The 12,455-nt window shown below is 36.0% G+C and overlaps 1 protein-coding gene across 1 annotated transcript; it reads right to left on the bottom strand.

Moving 5' to 3' along the window:
• Positions 1 to 2,908: 2,908 nt before the first annotated feature.
• Positions 2,909 to 6,528, bottom strand: LOC147524550 (immune-associated nucleotide-binding protein 9-like). The gene is made up of 4 exons (XM_086575319.1): positions 6,525 to 6,528; positions 4,592 to 4,711; positions 4,151 to 4,428; positions 2,909 to 3,743 (listed from the first exon to the last, which is right to left on the bottom strand). The coding sequence occupies exons 1-4, from the start codon at positions 6,526 to 6,528 to the stop codon at positions 3,513 to 3,515; spliced, it is 633 nt and encodes a 210-aa protein (XP_086431445.1). The 3' UTR covers positions 2,909 to 3,512.
• Positions 6,529 to 12,455: the final 5,927 nt, after the last annotated feature.

The raw sequence follows: 12,455 nt of genomic DNA, 5'->3' as shown, positions 1-12,455 counted from the left end.
TTTTAGCAATGCAAATATGCGGGTATATATGATCTCACGAGGTTGATTAACCTAATTGGTTGGTCATGTTCTTTCTGGAAGAGACTAGTATTCAATAGTATAGAGTATTTCACAACAGTTCATAACTATATGCGTAGCGAGAAAGTAGAAATAAAGGTTTCTAATAAAAAAGGAATAAGGGGTCATAGGGTAACTCTTCGAATTCCTACATAGGATAGGGATACACGCAAGAGTCAAATGGCTACCTACTCCAACTTTATTCATCAGAAGGATGCCTTAATAGCCATTAACGTAGTTGATTCATTAAATGAATGTCCAGTATACACAGTACACGATAATTTCATAACAACAACAGTTCACGCAATAATGGGGTCAGCGAGCAGGTTCTTTTCGTTCGTCCAACTCCACTATGAAAGGACCCAAAGGCACAACATCCCCAGTCTTAGTAGTGGGCGGTATGGAACCCCAAGGGAAGGGGGGTCTAGCAAGGGATTCCCAAAGAGATCAATCCCGTAGTTCCTCTCGCGCTAATAGTACGAATACCAAAACCGGATCCTAAGCATTGAAGCAAAGGAGATCTATGCTGGGCTTCGCTAAACTAGTTTATTTATAGCCCTTACTCGGTAGAGCTTGCGTCGGTTTTGATTGGGCTTACTCGATAGAGTCCACTTTGTTCACGGGAAGCTTATTCTGGCTGATACGATTACTGAGCGAGCAAAAAGAAAGAAAGGAATTGAATCATAAGAAAGGGACAGGGACACAGATCCACAACTACAAAGCCAACCAAGAGTAGCATATGCTAGACCTGTAGACCCAATTCAAAATCAGTCCGCAATTCCTGAACCTGTGGATCATTACGAGAAAGAGATCTGAAAAAAGCCTCCTGCAGTACTGGCCGTGTACTTGGCTCCCACTCCCATGAATTAGATAGTGCCATACGTCCCACCACACCTGTCCGATCCTCTGATGGAGAAGATCAGTTGCCTTGAATAGGCAGTTAATAAGTTGAGTGGTGACAAGTATGATGTTGCAGATCTTGATAATCTCTCCCTATACCCCAAAGTCAGGCTTCCGTATGGTTTTAAGCTGCTTGAGATAGATAAGTATAACAGAACCAGATGCATAACGAAATAGGATAAAAAGAGGCTAACCTCGACTCTGCTTGAATCCCATGAGAGGTAACTCAATAGGTAGAGGCCTCCGAAGGAGGGTTATGCTAGGCTAATTCAAATTCATTTGTCTGCTTGATGCTTACCATTTGGTCATGAACATCGTACGGTGCTGCTCTTTGCAAATCCCAGCCTTGGATGCTTACCTATACCCGTAGTCTCAGCCACCCCTACTTGCTTTTAGCCTTTTACCGAAGAAGTTCTTCTTTCCCTTTGACCTCTTGTAAGTCATTGCCTTCCTACCCTCTACGGCAAACTATAGCTTGGTAAATAATAAATGACCTTCCTCTCCTTCTTGAGCTCTTCAAGATCCTTTCTCTCATCAATAGCTTTCATAATATCTCTGTCTTATGTCCGTCAATATTCCCCCCTGTAAATAAAATAAGCACTTTTTCATGCCCGCAACGCGGTGAATGTTCCATCAGTTGGGCCGGTTAGTTGCAAGATTTTCACTGACTAACCTCTTGTAACTCTAAACAGTTATGAATATAATCCCTTTACGTCGCTTCAGAGGGGAATGGAACCTAGCTATGCGACTAGTCGATTTTCTTACTAATCACTCTAACGAGCAATATATGTTTATCTTCTAGCGAGAGGAACCCACATACCCACTTTCCTCTCCCCCAGTACCATAGTGGTTACCGGGGCCTCATTCTAGGTGAATTACATTTTTCTCTATAAGCCTAAACTACGCCGACATAACAGTACCCAATTTTGTAATAGTCGAAAAGTAACAACATTGAAACGATAACATACATAATCTATCTATCTTTATCTTCCACTCATTATCACCACTAGTCCATCATCTGACTTGATCCGAGAATTAGCTAATTTCCATCTGTTAGTACAATCTCATTCAATAATACAAGAATAAAGATAGCACCGACCATAGTAGCTAATGCGAGAGTTTTGACTGTAGGAGGAAGAGGCTCAGTCTCTTTCTTCATTGCAACGTGTGCTTCAATTTTTATTATAGCCAACTCGCGTTTCATCTCCATTTGAAACTTCTCTTTTGAAAAGTCATTTTGAAGTTGGTCGTGAAACACTCCATTAAAATGTGGAAAGCCAAATGTTCTGACCCTACCCTCTGCAGCGTCCTTAAACAGGCGAGCATATTCCGTAGAAAATGCATTCCTAGGAATTGCAAGTTGTATCTCTGGTACTAACATCCACCATACTGAAAACCCAGTTAACAGAGATAGTAAAAGAGCCTATTGAAAGGTGGTATAATGAATAAGAAGGATTGTGGTGGGTGCATGGACTATGGAACTGCTATAACTCGGTCTATTTAGAGGATCAAATTCCTTATAACCTTCTTCCTTTATTTGATTAAACAACACATTTGTCATCTCACTTAAGTGATGGGATCTGATAGGTGCATCAATAGGGCTTTGCCGATGGGCTGGTGGTTGTAGGGTTGGATGCCCCACGTCAAGCTTGATACCTTGCAAGCCAAAAGGTAGTTGGGGTGCCGCAGCATTTATTGGCTGAGTCTTATTAGTTTTTAACCAAGCAATAACAGGGTTGGTCTGTGTAGACCTTTGTGGGTTGTAAGAAAAAGAGGTAGGATATGAGACGCTAGAAGATAGAGACTGTGGACGATGCGAACCTAGAAGTGGAGACATACGAGCTTTCAATAAAGAAAGAGACATGATAATAGATTCTGATAATGAATAGGATGAATTGGCTTATTAAGAACTAAGTTAAGAAATAACACTATTAGAAGAATAATACAACCCTTAACTGATACGATATACTCCTCCATAGATATCACCAACCCTTTGAAATGCCATTTATTCCTCTAGAGCCATATGACACACATTAATTGCATAGTTAAATAATACAACAAAATCCTATTTCCTTTCAAAGAGTGGTATCTTGAGGTTTAAGGAACCAACAGCTCCTTCAACAAAACTGGACAAACCCAATATACACTCAATGACTGCCTAAAGGAGAGCAGCAAATTTGCCACATGCAGGGACAACCGAAATTAAATATAACATCTACTCTTGCATTATTTAGAAGTAAGAAAACATTCTTGAGTCTTGGATGCTAATTTCCTACAGACCCTAATAGTGGCATCATGCGACATATAAGGAAAACTCCAAAACAACAATGGTACATTGTAATCCATAGGTTCTGAATTTGCAAAGATTCCAAGTATGGATCTTCTGATTCCAAACACTTGAAAAGTGGGTGAACTGAAGTAAAATTCAAATCAGACTGCTTGAACTGCGACAAGCTCACCCAATAGTCATGTTTAGATAATAAGGTAACTTACATAAAGTTGTACTTGAAAACACCAAATTCAAGATCATAATGTGCAACTATGTGTGCATAGCTTTACTCGCAAGACGGACAGAGGCATGAAAACAGAATTATAAATATAAAAGTAAAAAGCATCTTCACCTTTACTTTATCAAAGAACTCATCTGTATACGGTTTCCCACCATTTTCAGCTATGACCTTGTTTACAAGGGATAGCAGTTCTTTGAGCTGTTCATCCTTCTTATTTTCATCCCTGGCCTTGTTATCGAAAAGCACAACATGATTTTTGCACGACTTAAGAATTTCCTGCATCAAGATTACACATTTGAACTGTTAATAAACTTTGATTCATATAAAAAATTTCAATGTTGATAACAATATAAGTACTTCTGTATTCTTAACTTCGACATAGGTGAGACATCAATACTGAAGTCTTTCATGTAATATATCTTCTTTCATAAACGTACTCATCTGGGGCATTTTCCAAAAAAGGCAATGTAAGATGAAACAGAAGGACAAGGTGGCTAGAAGAAAAGTGGTGATTGCACCAAACAAAAAGTTTTGGAGATCTAATAATGCAGGCAATGTCATAAAAAATATGAGTGCACTTTCTATGAGATTCAGGGGCTCATACAACATGGACAACTGAAACAATTACCAATATTGTAGTTAGTAGTTAGTAGTTAGTATTGGATAAAAAGATGAAACGTGACCTGTAAAGGTTTAGGGCACTCACGACCCAGATAATCTTCTAGGGTCTTGTCATTATCTTCAAGTTCATCACCACCAGTAAAAACAATAATCATGTAATCGACAATTTTCTCTCTAAAAAAGTTTTTTAGAGTTTGAATTGCAACTTTTTCTTCAAGTGAAAAACGAGTCCTAACAGAAAAAACAGCAAGAACCGCATGGATCTCATCCTTATCCAAACGAATACAATAGACAATTTCTTTGTCGACAATGTCAGATCCCACAGAAAAATCAAAGAGACCTACAAACAAATTTTTTGCATCAGCATTTTAAGACCAGAAATGGGTGTGTTACTCAACCCATGATTTGTAAAACTACTTTCTCTTCTCTAATCCTGTCAAATACTCTAATTAAAAGGCAACCAAAAAAAGGCTGACACAAATTCAAATAGATCAATAAACTACCTGGAGTATCAATAACATTCAATATTTGACCATCTCTTAAAACAGATCTCTGCAGTTCATAAGTACTTGTAACACCAGATGAACTTGATGGGTCGTTGTTGTTGTTTTCAAAGCAGACATCTCAGGCCAAAAACTGGTTTTCAAAGCTTTGGTTTCAACACAATCTATTTGTTAGGAATTAGAAAAGGAAGAAGAAGGTAGGAAGTGCTTGTTCTGGGGAAGAGCAGGAGGGGTTGAAGGAGAGAAAGATAAGAAAACCCTAACCTAGCGGCTGTGAGAGAGAAAGATAAGAAAACCCTAACCTAGCGGCTGTGAGAGAGAAAGAGAGGTTTTCTATATACTGAGCGCGATTTCTTTTTTGCTTCCCTATTTTTGAAATTTCGATGTTGTTTTGGTTTTTGGATTTGTAACATTTCTCAAATGATTTTCAAGTGTTAGCAATTAATTTTAGAAATTCACCAAAATAAAGTAACGTTTTACAACATTGCTAACGCTTTTATAGAGTTGGCAACTTACTAACGGTAAATAACCGTTGCAAAGAAAAAAAGCTGCGTGTCGTAAATATCCTATTATGGTGTAGTATATATCTATGCCCACTGAATCTAGAAATTCTGGTATCCACCTGCTGCCAGAGCCGCCGAGAAAGCACGCCCTACTGACCAAGTGGACTACTTCGCTGAAGATGCCACTCGATAGTTCACTTAGCCCATGGATGGAATTCACTTCCTCCATGGAGGCCAGAGGATTTTACACCAGCATATCCACCAGCTTAGGCAAACACAGGGAGTCATCATAGCGGCACAGCAGACCCTCAGAGAGGAGCAGCGGTCCTTCCAGCAGGAGCAGCGATGTTTTCAGCACAATATCACTAGAACACTGCAGATCATTAAAGACGCACTCCCGCGTAGTGATAGACATGCTATGACCCGACGTCATCAAGGAGAAGGATCTTCTCGATGTCGTGACGAGTCACGCACGGATTCTGACTAGGCAGCTCCCTAGTGTCCGTATAAATAGTTATAATTTATGTTTTCCAAATTTTTTCTTTTCGTACTCATGTAGTATTATGACATTAGTATAATATTAATTTTATATATGCTTGTTTTATTTGTTTTGTTGTGAAATTTGGTATATGAGTAGAAGGTAATACAGATACATCATGCCAAAATTTTCCATTTTTCTTTCTGCATTTCACATGTTTTCAAAAATACAAAAACCCAAAAAGATATTTCATAGTAATTATCCTTAGTATAATAAACCATGAATTTCTCGTTCTATATCAAACAACCCACGCTCCAAACTTATTTGGGGGTGGCGTATTTTTATCATGAAGAACAGAATACAGGTGTATCGCTGTTTTTACTCATGTTTCTATGGTAATCTCTTTCCTTATATGTTCATACATTGAGGACAAAGCATATTTCTATTTGGGGGTGGTATAGTAACATTTTGCAAACAATAGACATTTCTTATAGTAATATATTTCTTCCTTTCTAATTTTTTTTTTCGAAAAAGACCAAAAATATTTTTTTGTATAGTAAAAGTTTTGTTTCCTTTTCTAGGATGAGTAAATAGTTTAGAAGTCTCATTATAGCAATCGAGTAAGGAGTCGTTCTTCAAACTTAGACTAATATACATAAAATTGTTTCTGCATCTTTTCATGAATGACATGCATCAGTATTTGTTTGTATATAGCAATGAGTTTCCAAGACCAAGGTTAGAATAATTAAGTTACATATCTTGTGAGAATCTAGCCAAAAGCCTCATATGAATGATTATTGAGTGATGACACAAAGGATGTCCGAATAGAAAGACCACACATCCATTTGCTTGATTACCACATCATATCCTAAGAGAGAATTTATGCCATTTTTGGATCGATATAGCCAAATAAACGTTAAAAATCCAAAAATATAGTTTTTCCTTTAGTTACCCATTTTGAGCCTTCACCATTTTCTAAAAGCTTTTTTATTCTTCGCCATAAATTCTTAACCTGTTACAACAAACAATAAAAAGCTTACCCAGCTGACAAGTTGAGAACTGGATGGATATCAGAAAAAGCAAAGAGAAGACCTAATACAAAAATAGATCAGTTAGTTGCTTCAAAAAGAAAATAAAAGAAATGAAAGAAAAGAAAGACCCATCAGAAAACCAAAACTCCAAAAAAAATCGAAGGAGTAAAAAATCGAATCTCCCAAAGTTCAAAATCAAAAGGAGATGATATCAGAAACAAAAACAAAAACAAACAAAAACAAAGTTAGAATTCCAAAATTCAAAATCATATGGATTCACAAAGCCAAAGGGCTAATGAATCACAATTTGGAAGCAAAGAACAAAATAAAGTTCTTTTTTGGTTATAGGTATCTTGAAGAACCAGTTTCTCAACTTATCAGATTTTGTGTTTCCCTTCCTTTTTCTTTCTAAACCATCACCCTAGCCCCGCAAGTCCTAATAAAAGACCTCTAGCTCAATTAGGAATAGGATGGTGTGATAGTAAGTGGCAAGTGTGATCAATTGACCTCGATTTCTTTGGACGACATTTGAGTATGTGAGTAATATAAGTGCCCGTTGCACTTAAGAGAACGAAACTTGAGTAAATCTATCAGAGAGTTATGATTGCAACACACCCCTGTGAGAACCCACTTTAAGGACGCTCTCCAAAAATCTCGGAAACAACTATGTTTTTGCGTTTCACCGCTCATGTTTTGCACATTTATCTTTAGATGATTAAATTACTGTACATATGTTATTCTAAGTTCAAAGGAGCTTGTCCTTATTCCCCGCTAATGAGATGTATAGACTTCTAAAAATAAATAAAGAAATAAGACCCTTTGTATTGGATAGAAAAAGTTTGTGAGTACCTTCACTGGAAAACTCTCACGATTCTTAAAGCTCGTCTACTAGGGAATTCCTAGTGGTTTAAGGCCTTGTTACATATGGTCAATGCAATCGCATTCAACGAAATGAGATTAGTATAAGTTATAATAAATCACTCATTTGTAATCTTAGTTTTTCTCTCATCCTTGCTTGAGGACAAGCAAGATGCTATTTAGGGATGGTGATCAGCTCCCAAATGTGCATTTTATTACCCTTATATTACTATATTATAGCCCTTCTTACGCATAATGAAAAGACAACTCATAGTTTTTATTGCCTTTTTTAGGTTACAGAGAAATTCAGATCACTTATCATAAAAGCTGCGTCTTAGCACCAAAAGGAGGCTTAATTACGCTTATTATGAAGACTCAAAGCTACTATAAAAAAGTGTTGAAAAATTCAAAGTCAAAGGTCAAAGGTTAAAAGTCAAAGGTTAAGGACTCAGAGCCAAGGAGCTGAAAGTCAATTCCTCAACTCAGAAGACTAGAGATAGATGACCTTAACACAAAAGATGACTTTCTCTAAAACCTATCCTGATCAAGAAGAAATCAAAAAGTAAAAGCATAAAGCAAAAGGTAAGGTGTCTCAAATGTAATGGAGAAGGGCAAATCAGTCATTTGCATAAAGTAAGGGTATAAGAACTAAAAGTTAGGGAGAGAGAATACACCTAGACTTATTCTATTGCCATCTAGGATTTAATTTCTAGTCTTTTTTTTATTCAAGTCATTCACTTTATTGTTCTTCATTTCAATTTTGTTATTTGCTTTTGTTATTCAATCAATCAATCGTCTTTCATGTTGTTCTTCTTTAAATCAATCATCTTTCATGTTGTTCTTCTTTAAATCAATCATTTCATTTTACGTCTTTCAATTTTATGTTCTTTCAATCATCAAACAACTTAAGTTTTTCAATGTTCTTCATTAACTAGTTAACCAATACAAGTCCTAACTAAAGATCCTACATTCCTTTCTTCTAAAACTCCCAACCATTCAAACTCTAAACAATCTATGGTGAACCTCACTTCAAAACACTTTGAATCCACCACTATTACTACAACTTCACATATACCCCCAAACAGAATGAAATGATGCATTTGGAATGTAAGATGTAGATGAATGATAAGAGAAAGCTTATGGAACCTATCATGGAACTTATGTAATAACCCGTCAAGTTTAAATTGTCTAAGAGAGTGTGAGTGTGGTAGTAGTTGTTCTTCATGAAGTGATAAGAGCCCAAAAATGTAGTTTCAACCCCTTAATAGTATTATATTTAGGTCAATTATATTTATAATAAATAAAAGTTAGTAATGTTTACGTATTTTTGTGTATTTCAAGTCTTGGAATCAATTTATGTGAAGAAATACGTTACTTTTGCAAGAGAAAGGAGTCAAATTGCTTGCTAGAGAAATTATATGATTAAAGCCCAAGTTTCAAGGAGAAAAAGCTTTTTTAAAGCCTAGTCAAAGCTGAAAAAGTCAAAGTCAACGCGGGTAGAAAATGAGCAGAAAAGTCAACAGAACTTTTGTAGGCCGTATCTGTGGACTCATACCTCGGAATTGGACCTATTATATGTCAAAATGACCGGCTCGGAAAGAGATTTCTAATGGTCTAAGACTGGACTCAATCAGAGTAGTAAACATTGACGAAAAGGATACTGCAGTAAATCCTCATAGAGAAACCCTTTTTGGACTTAAGTAATTAGGTTTTGGGCTTGATTTAGTGGCCCAAAATATAGCTCCAAAGCCTATGCACGAAATTGTAAACATAACCCTCTCCTATATAAAAAAGGTTAATGCTAAATAAAACTTGGCTACTCTCTTCTTTAGTTTAGTTGAAAATTAGGGTTCTCTCCCTCTCTCCCCTTTCTTTAGTTTAGTATAGTTTAAGTAATTAAGGTTTATAATTGGAGCCTCCATAAAAACTCCATTAAAATACCTTCAAGTTATTATTATTATTCAATTCAATTGCTTCTCTTTCTATTATGTCTTATTTTCATTCTTTTGTTCATGATAGTCCCATGAATCAAAGTTAAACTCTCATTAGAGGGAGTTTGAATGAAGCTTTGAGAGGACTTGATTTGTTAGTATAGATTTTTTGTTTAGGGTTTCAAGTTTAGGTTTTTCTTGACTTAGAGATAAGAAGAGTTTAACCTAAACTAGAGAATAGTGAATTTATCATGAGAATGGGAACAAGCTTTCTCTCAAGCTAATTAGTTTATGACTATAGATAGTATAAAGTAATTAGGGATCATTAAAGGTCTAGTCTTTATATTTTAACCTTGTATGAGAATATCTAGACTAGGGTTTTCTATACAAATCTATGCTAGCATGTTAAGAAATTAAAAAGTGGATTTCAATCTCTCTCTATTCTTCTCCATATTTTATTCAAGTCATATTCAATTGCTTTAATTAAATTAGTATAAGTTAAATTCATATATTTAGTTTTATAGTATAAATTCACATCCATAAATATTGCTCTCACCATTGTTTCCTTGTCTTTGATTAGTTGAATTCGTTTAAGTATAGAAAGTTAAGAGTGAAACGATTCTGTACTTTATATATTGCATGAATATATATGTGAGAGTAGGAAATAAATAATTGATAATGTAAGAATAAGTTAGAGAAATCTAGTCTAGTTGTGTTTTTACGTTATATCAAATGGCGCCACTGACATCTTAAACTCATTCAGGACAAGAATTCAATTGGTTGAATCCAAAGGGCAATCCCCCATTCTCTACCAACCCACCCTTTTAATTTTTCATTCTTGTTTCTCATATTTTCATTACTGTTTAATCTTGATATTCACTGTTTTAAACTAAGAGCATCGCCCCTCCCTTTGCCTTGCCTTGAGAGTCTTTTAGCTCCCCTAAGATTCTTGGAATCACAGTGAAAAATACTGTGGTAAAGCTATTTTTAAATTTCCCAAACTTCTTAAATATTTCAAGAATAATATTTAAGGTGTTGTTAATTTACTGGAATTCTTTCAGATTTTTCCTAGTTGTTTTACCTAGTGAACTATTATCATCTTTATATTGCTGTATTTCAGTTTTCACACTGTAAGTTTTTGGAAAAATAGACGAGTAGGGTTACGTTGGCAGTTCCAAAATTTTTAACTTTTTTACAGGAGTATCTATCATTAGTCAGGAGTTTGCAGTAAACATTTGAAGAGGTTTTGATTTGTTTTGAACACCTAACTAGTAGATTGTTTCTAGTGTGTTTCTGCAGTTTTACAACACTTATTATCTGGAGCAACAACCGATAAGGAGGGTTTGGAGGTTTCCAATTACTCTAAAACTTTTACAAGAATACAAATGATCTGTCAGGAGTCTCCAATAAACTTTTTGGCAATTTTTGGCTCTGTTTTGATTGGTTAACCATTCGGTTGTTTTTATTGTGTCCGAAAACTATTTCACAAATTTAATAGGGCAATAGAAGGACTTTTATAACTTTGATTGTTCTGAAATTTTACATACTACTTACCAGATGTCTTAGAAAACTACTGTAAAATTTTCAAATTATTTAGAGCACGCACGCACCCTATTATACCTATATTTGAGCGCGCATGCACTCTGCTTTTCAATAACCTTGTTTTGCGTTTTCTTTCTAGTTTCAAGGCCCAGCCCATCAGAAAATCGCGCGAAAGCCTATTTCTAAAAAAAATTTAATAGAGCGCGCTCGTGCCCTTGTTACTTTATAATTGAGCGCACCGTGCCCCTCTGAAGAAAGCCCGATTTACACAGGTTAGTTACAATTCATATTTTTGTTGGAAATAATTGCTGGTTCAGTGTTTCAAGCTTTTATAGGACACTGAGATTTGTATTAAAGACACTATTCATAAGCATAGCAAGGAGGCATTCAGGTTCTCTTTCTTTCACTCCTCGTCTCTTATGTTAGAGGAGTTTAATTCTAATATAATCAGGCTTGTTTGACAGTTGTTATTGTTCTTTCATATTATACTTAGCCTTGCATGTGATTAAGGTCTAGTAAGAAAAAACCATCTAACATTATCTATCATAAATATCAATGCACACGCCTATCTAGAATATCACACACCACACCTGTAATAATGGCTAAAGAACTAGAGACTCCTCTCTCTGATTTTTACAAAGCCCTGATTGATGGACCTAAGTCATGCATCATTCTTGCAGACCCAGTGGGGGATTTTCGAATTCCCCTGAAAATGGTTTAGACCAGTATCATGGTTTAGACCACGGTTACCAGTTACCAGTTTAAACCATGATAGAACAAGTTTTCCATGGTTTAGACCACGTGAAACCTTATCAACACATGCGTAGGATAGAACAAGTTCTCACTACATTCCATCATCCTAGCGTAAGTCCAGATCAAGTTAAACTTAGGGTGTTTCCATTCACCCTGGCCAACAAGGCAGCGTCTTGGTTAACTGCCCAAATGCCAAACTCCGTGGGCTCATGGGCTAAACTTGTTCAATTGTTTATGAAACAGTTTTACCCACCATTGAAAGACAGATGAAACACTTCAAAAGATTCATTTTTTCCACCAAAACCCTCATGAATCCTTTTCAGAGTCCTGGAATCGTTTCACTGATCTTCTCATTGAATGTCCGCATCATAACCTTGCGAAAGACATGCTTGTCTGCTCATTTTTCAAGGGCCTTTTACATTATCATAAAGAGGTTCTAGATATCATGAATGGGGGTAGTTTTCTTAGTAAAGGAGCCTTGGATACTTATAAATTCTTAGAAGAGCAATCTAAGAGAAACACCAATTGGGGAGGTAACTGATAAGCACCCAAAACTGTAATATTAAACCCCGAGAGACATAGCATTTTGGTCGATTATGTGTTTAATAATCATGTAATAATTATATTTTCGTACTTTTGCAGGTTTCCGCAATTAAAATGAATATAATGATAAAACATGCATCAAAGTACGGGAATACTGGAATATTTGAAGTTTCCCACTCAACCCCCGTGAAGCCCAACAAAGCCTGACTAAAGCCGAAGTTTCCA

The sequence above is a fragment of the Coptis chinensis genome, chromosome 1 (assembly GCF_015680905.1).
Source record: "Coptis chinensis isolate HL-2020 chromosome 1, ASM1568090v1, whole genome shotgun sequence".
In the NCBI taxonomy this organism is placed as follows: domain Eukaryota; kingdom Viridiplantae; phylum Streptophyta; class Magnoliopsida; order Ranunculales; family Ranunculaceae; genus Coptis; species Coptis chinensis.
Note: the sequence above shows the minus strand (reverse complement) of the source record. Positions and strands in the feature narration are given on the sequence as shown.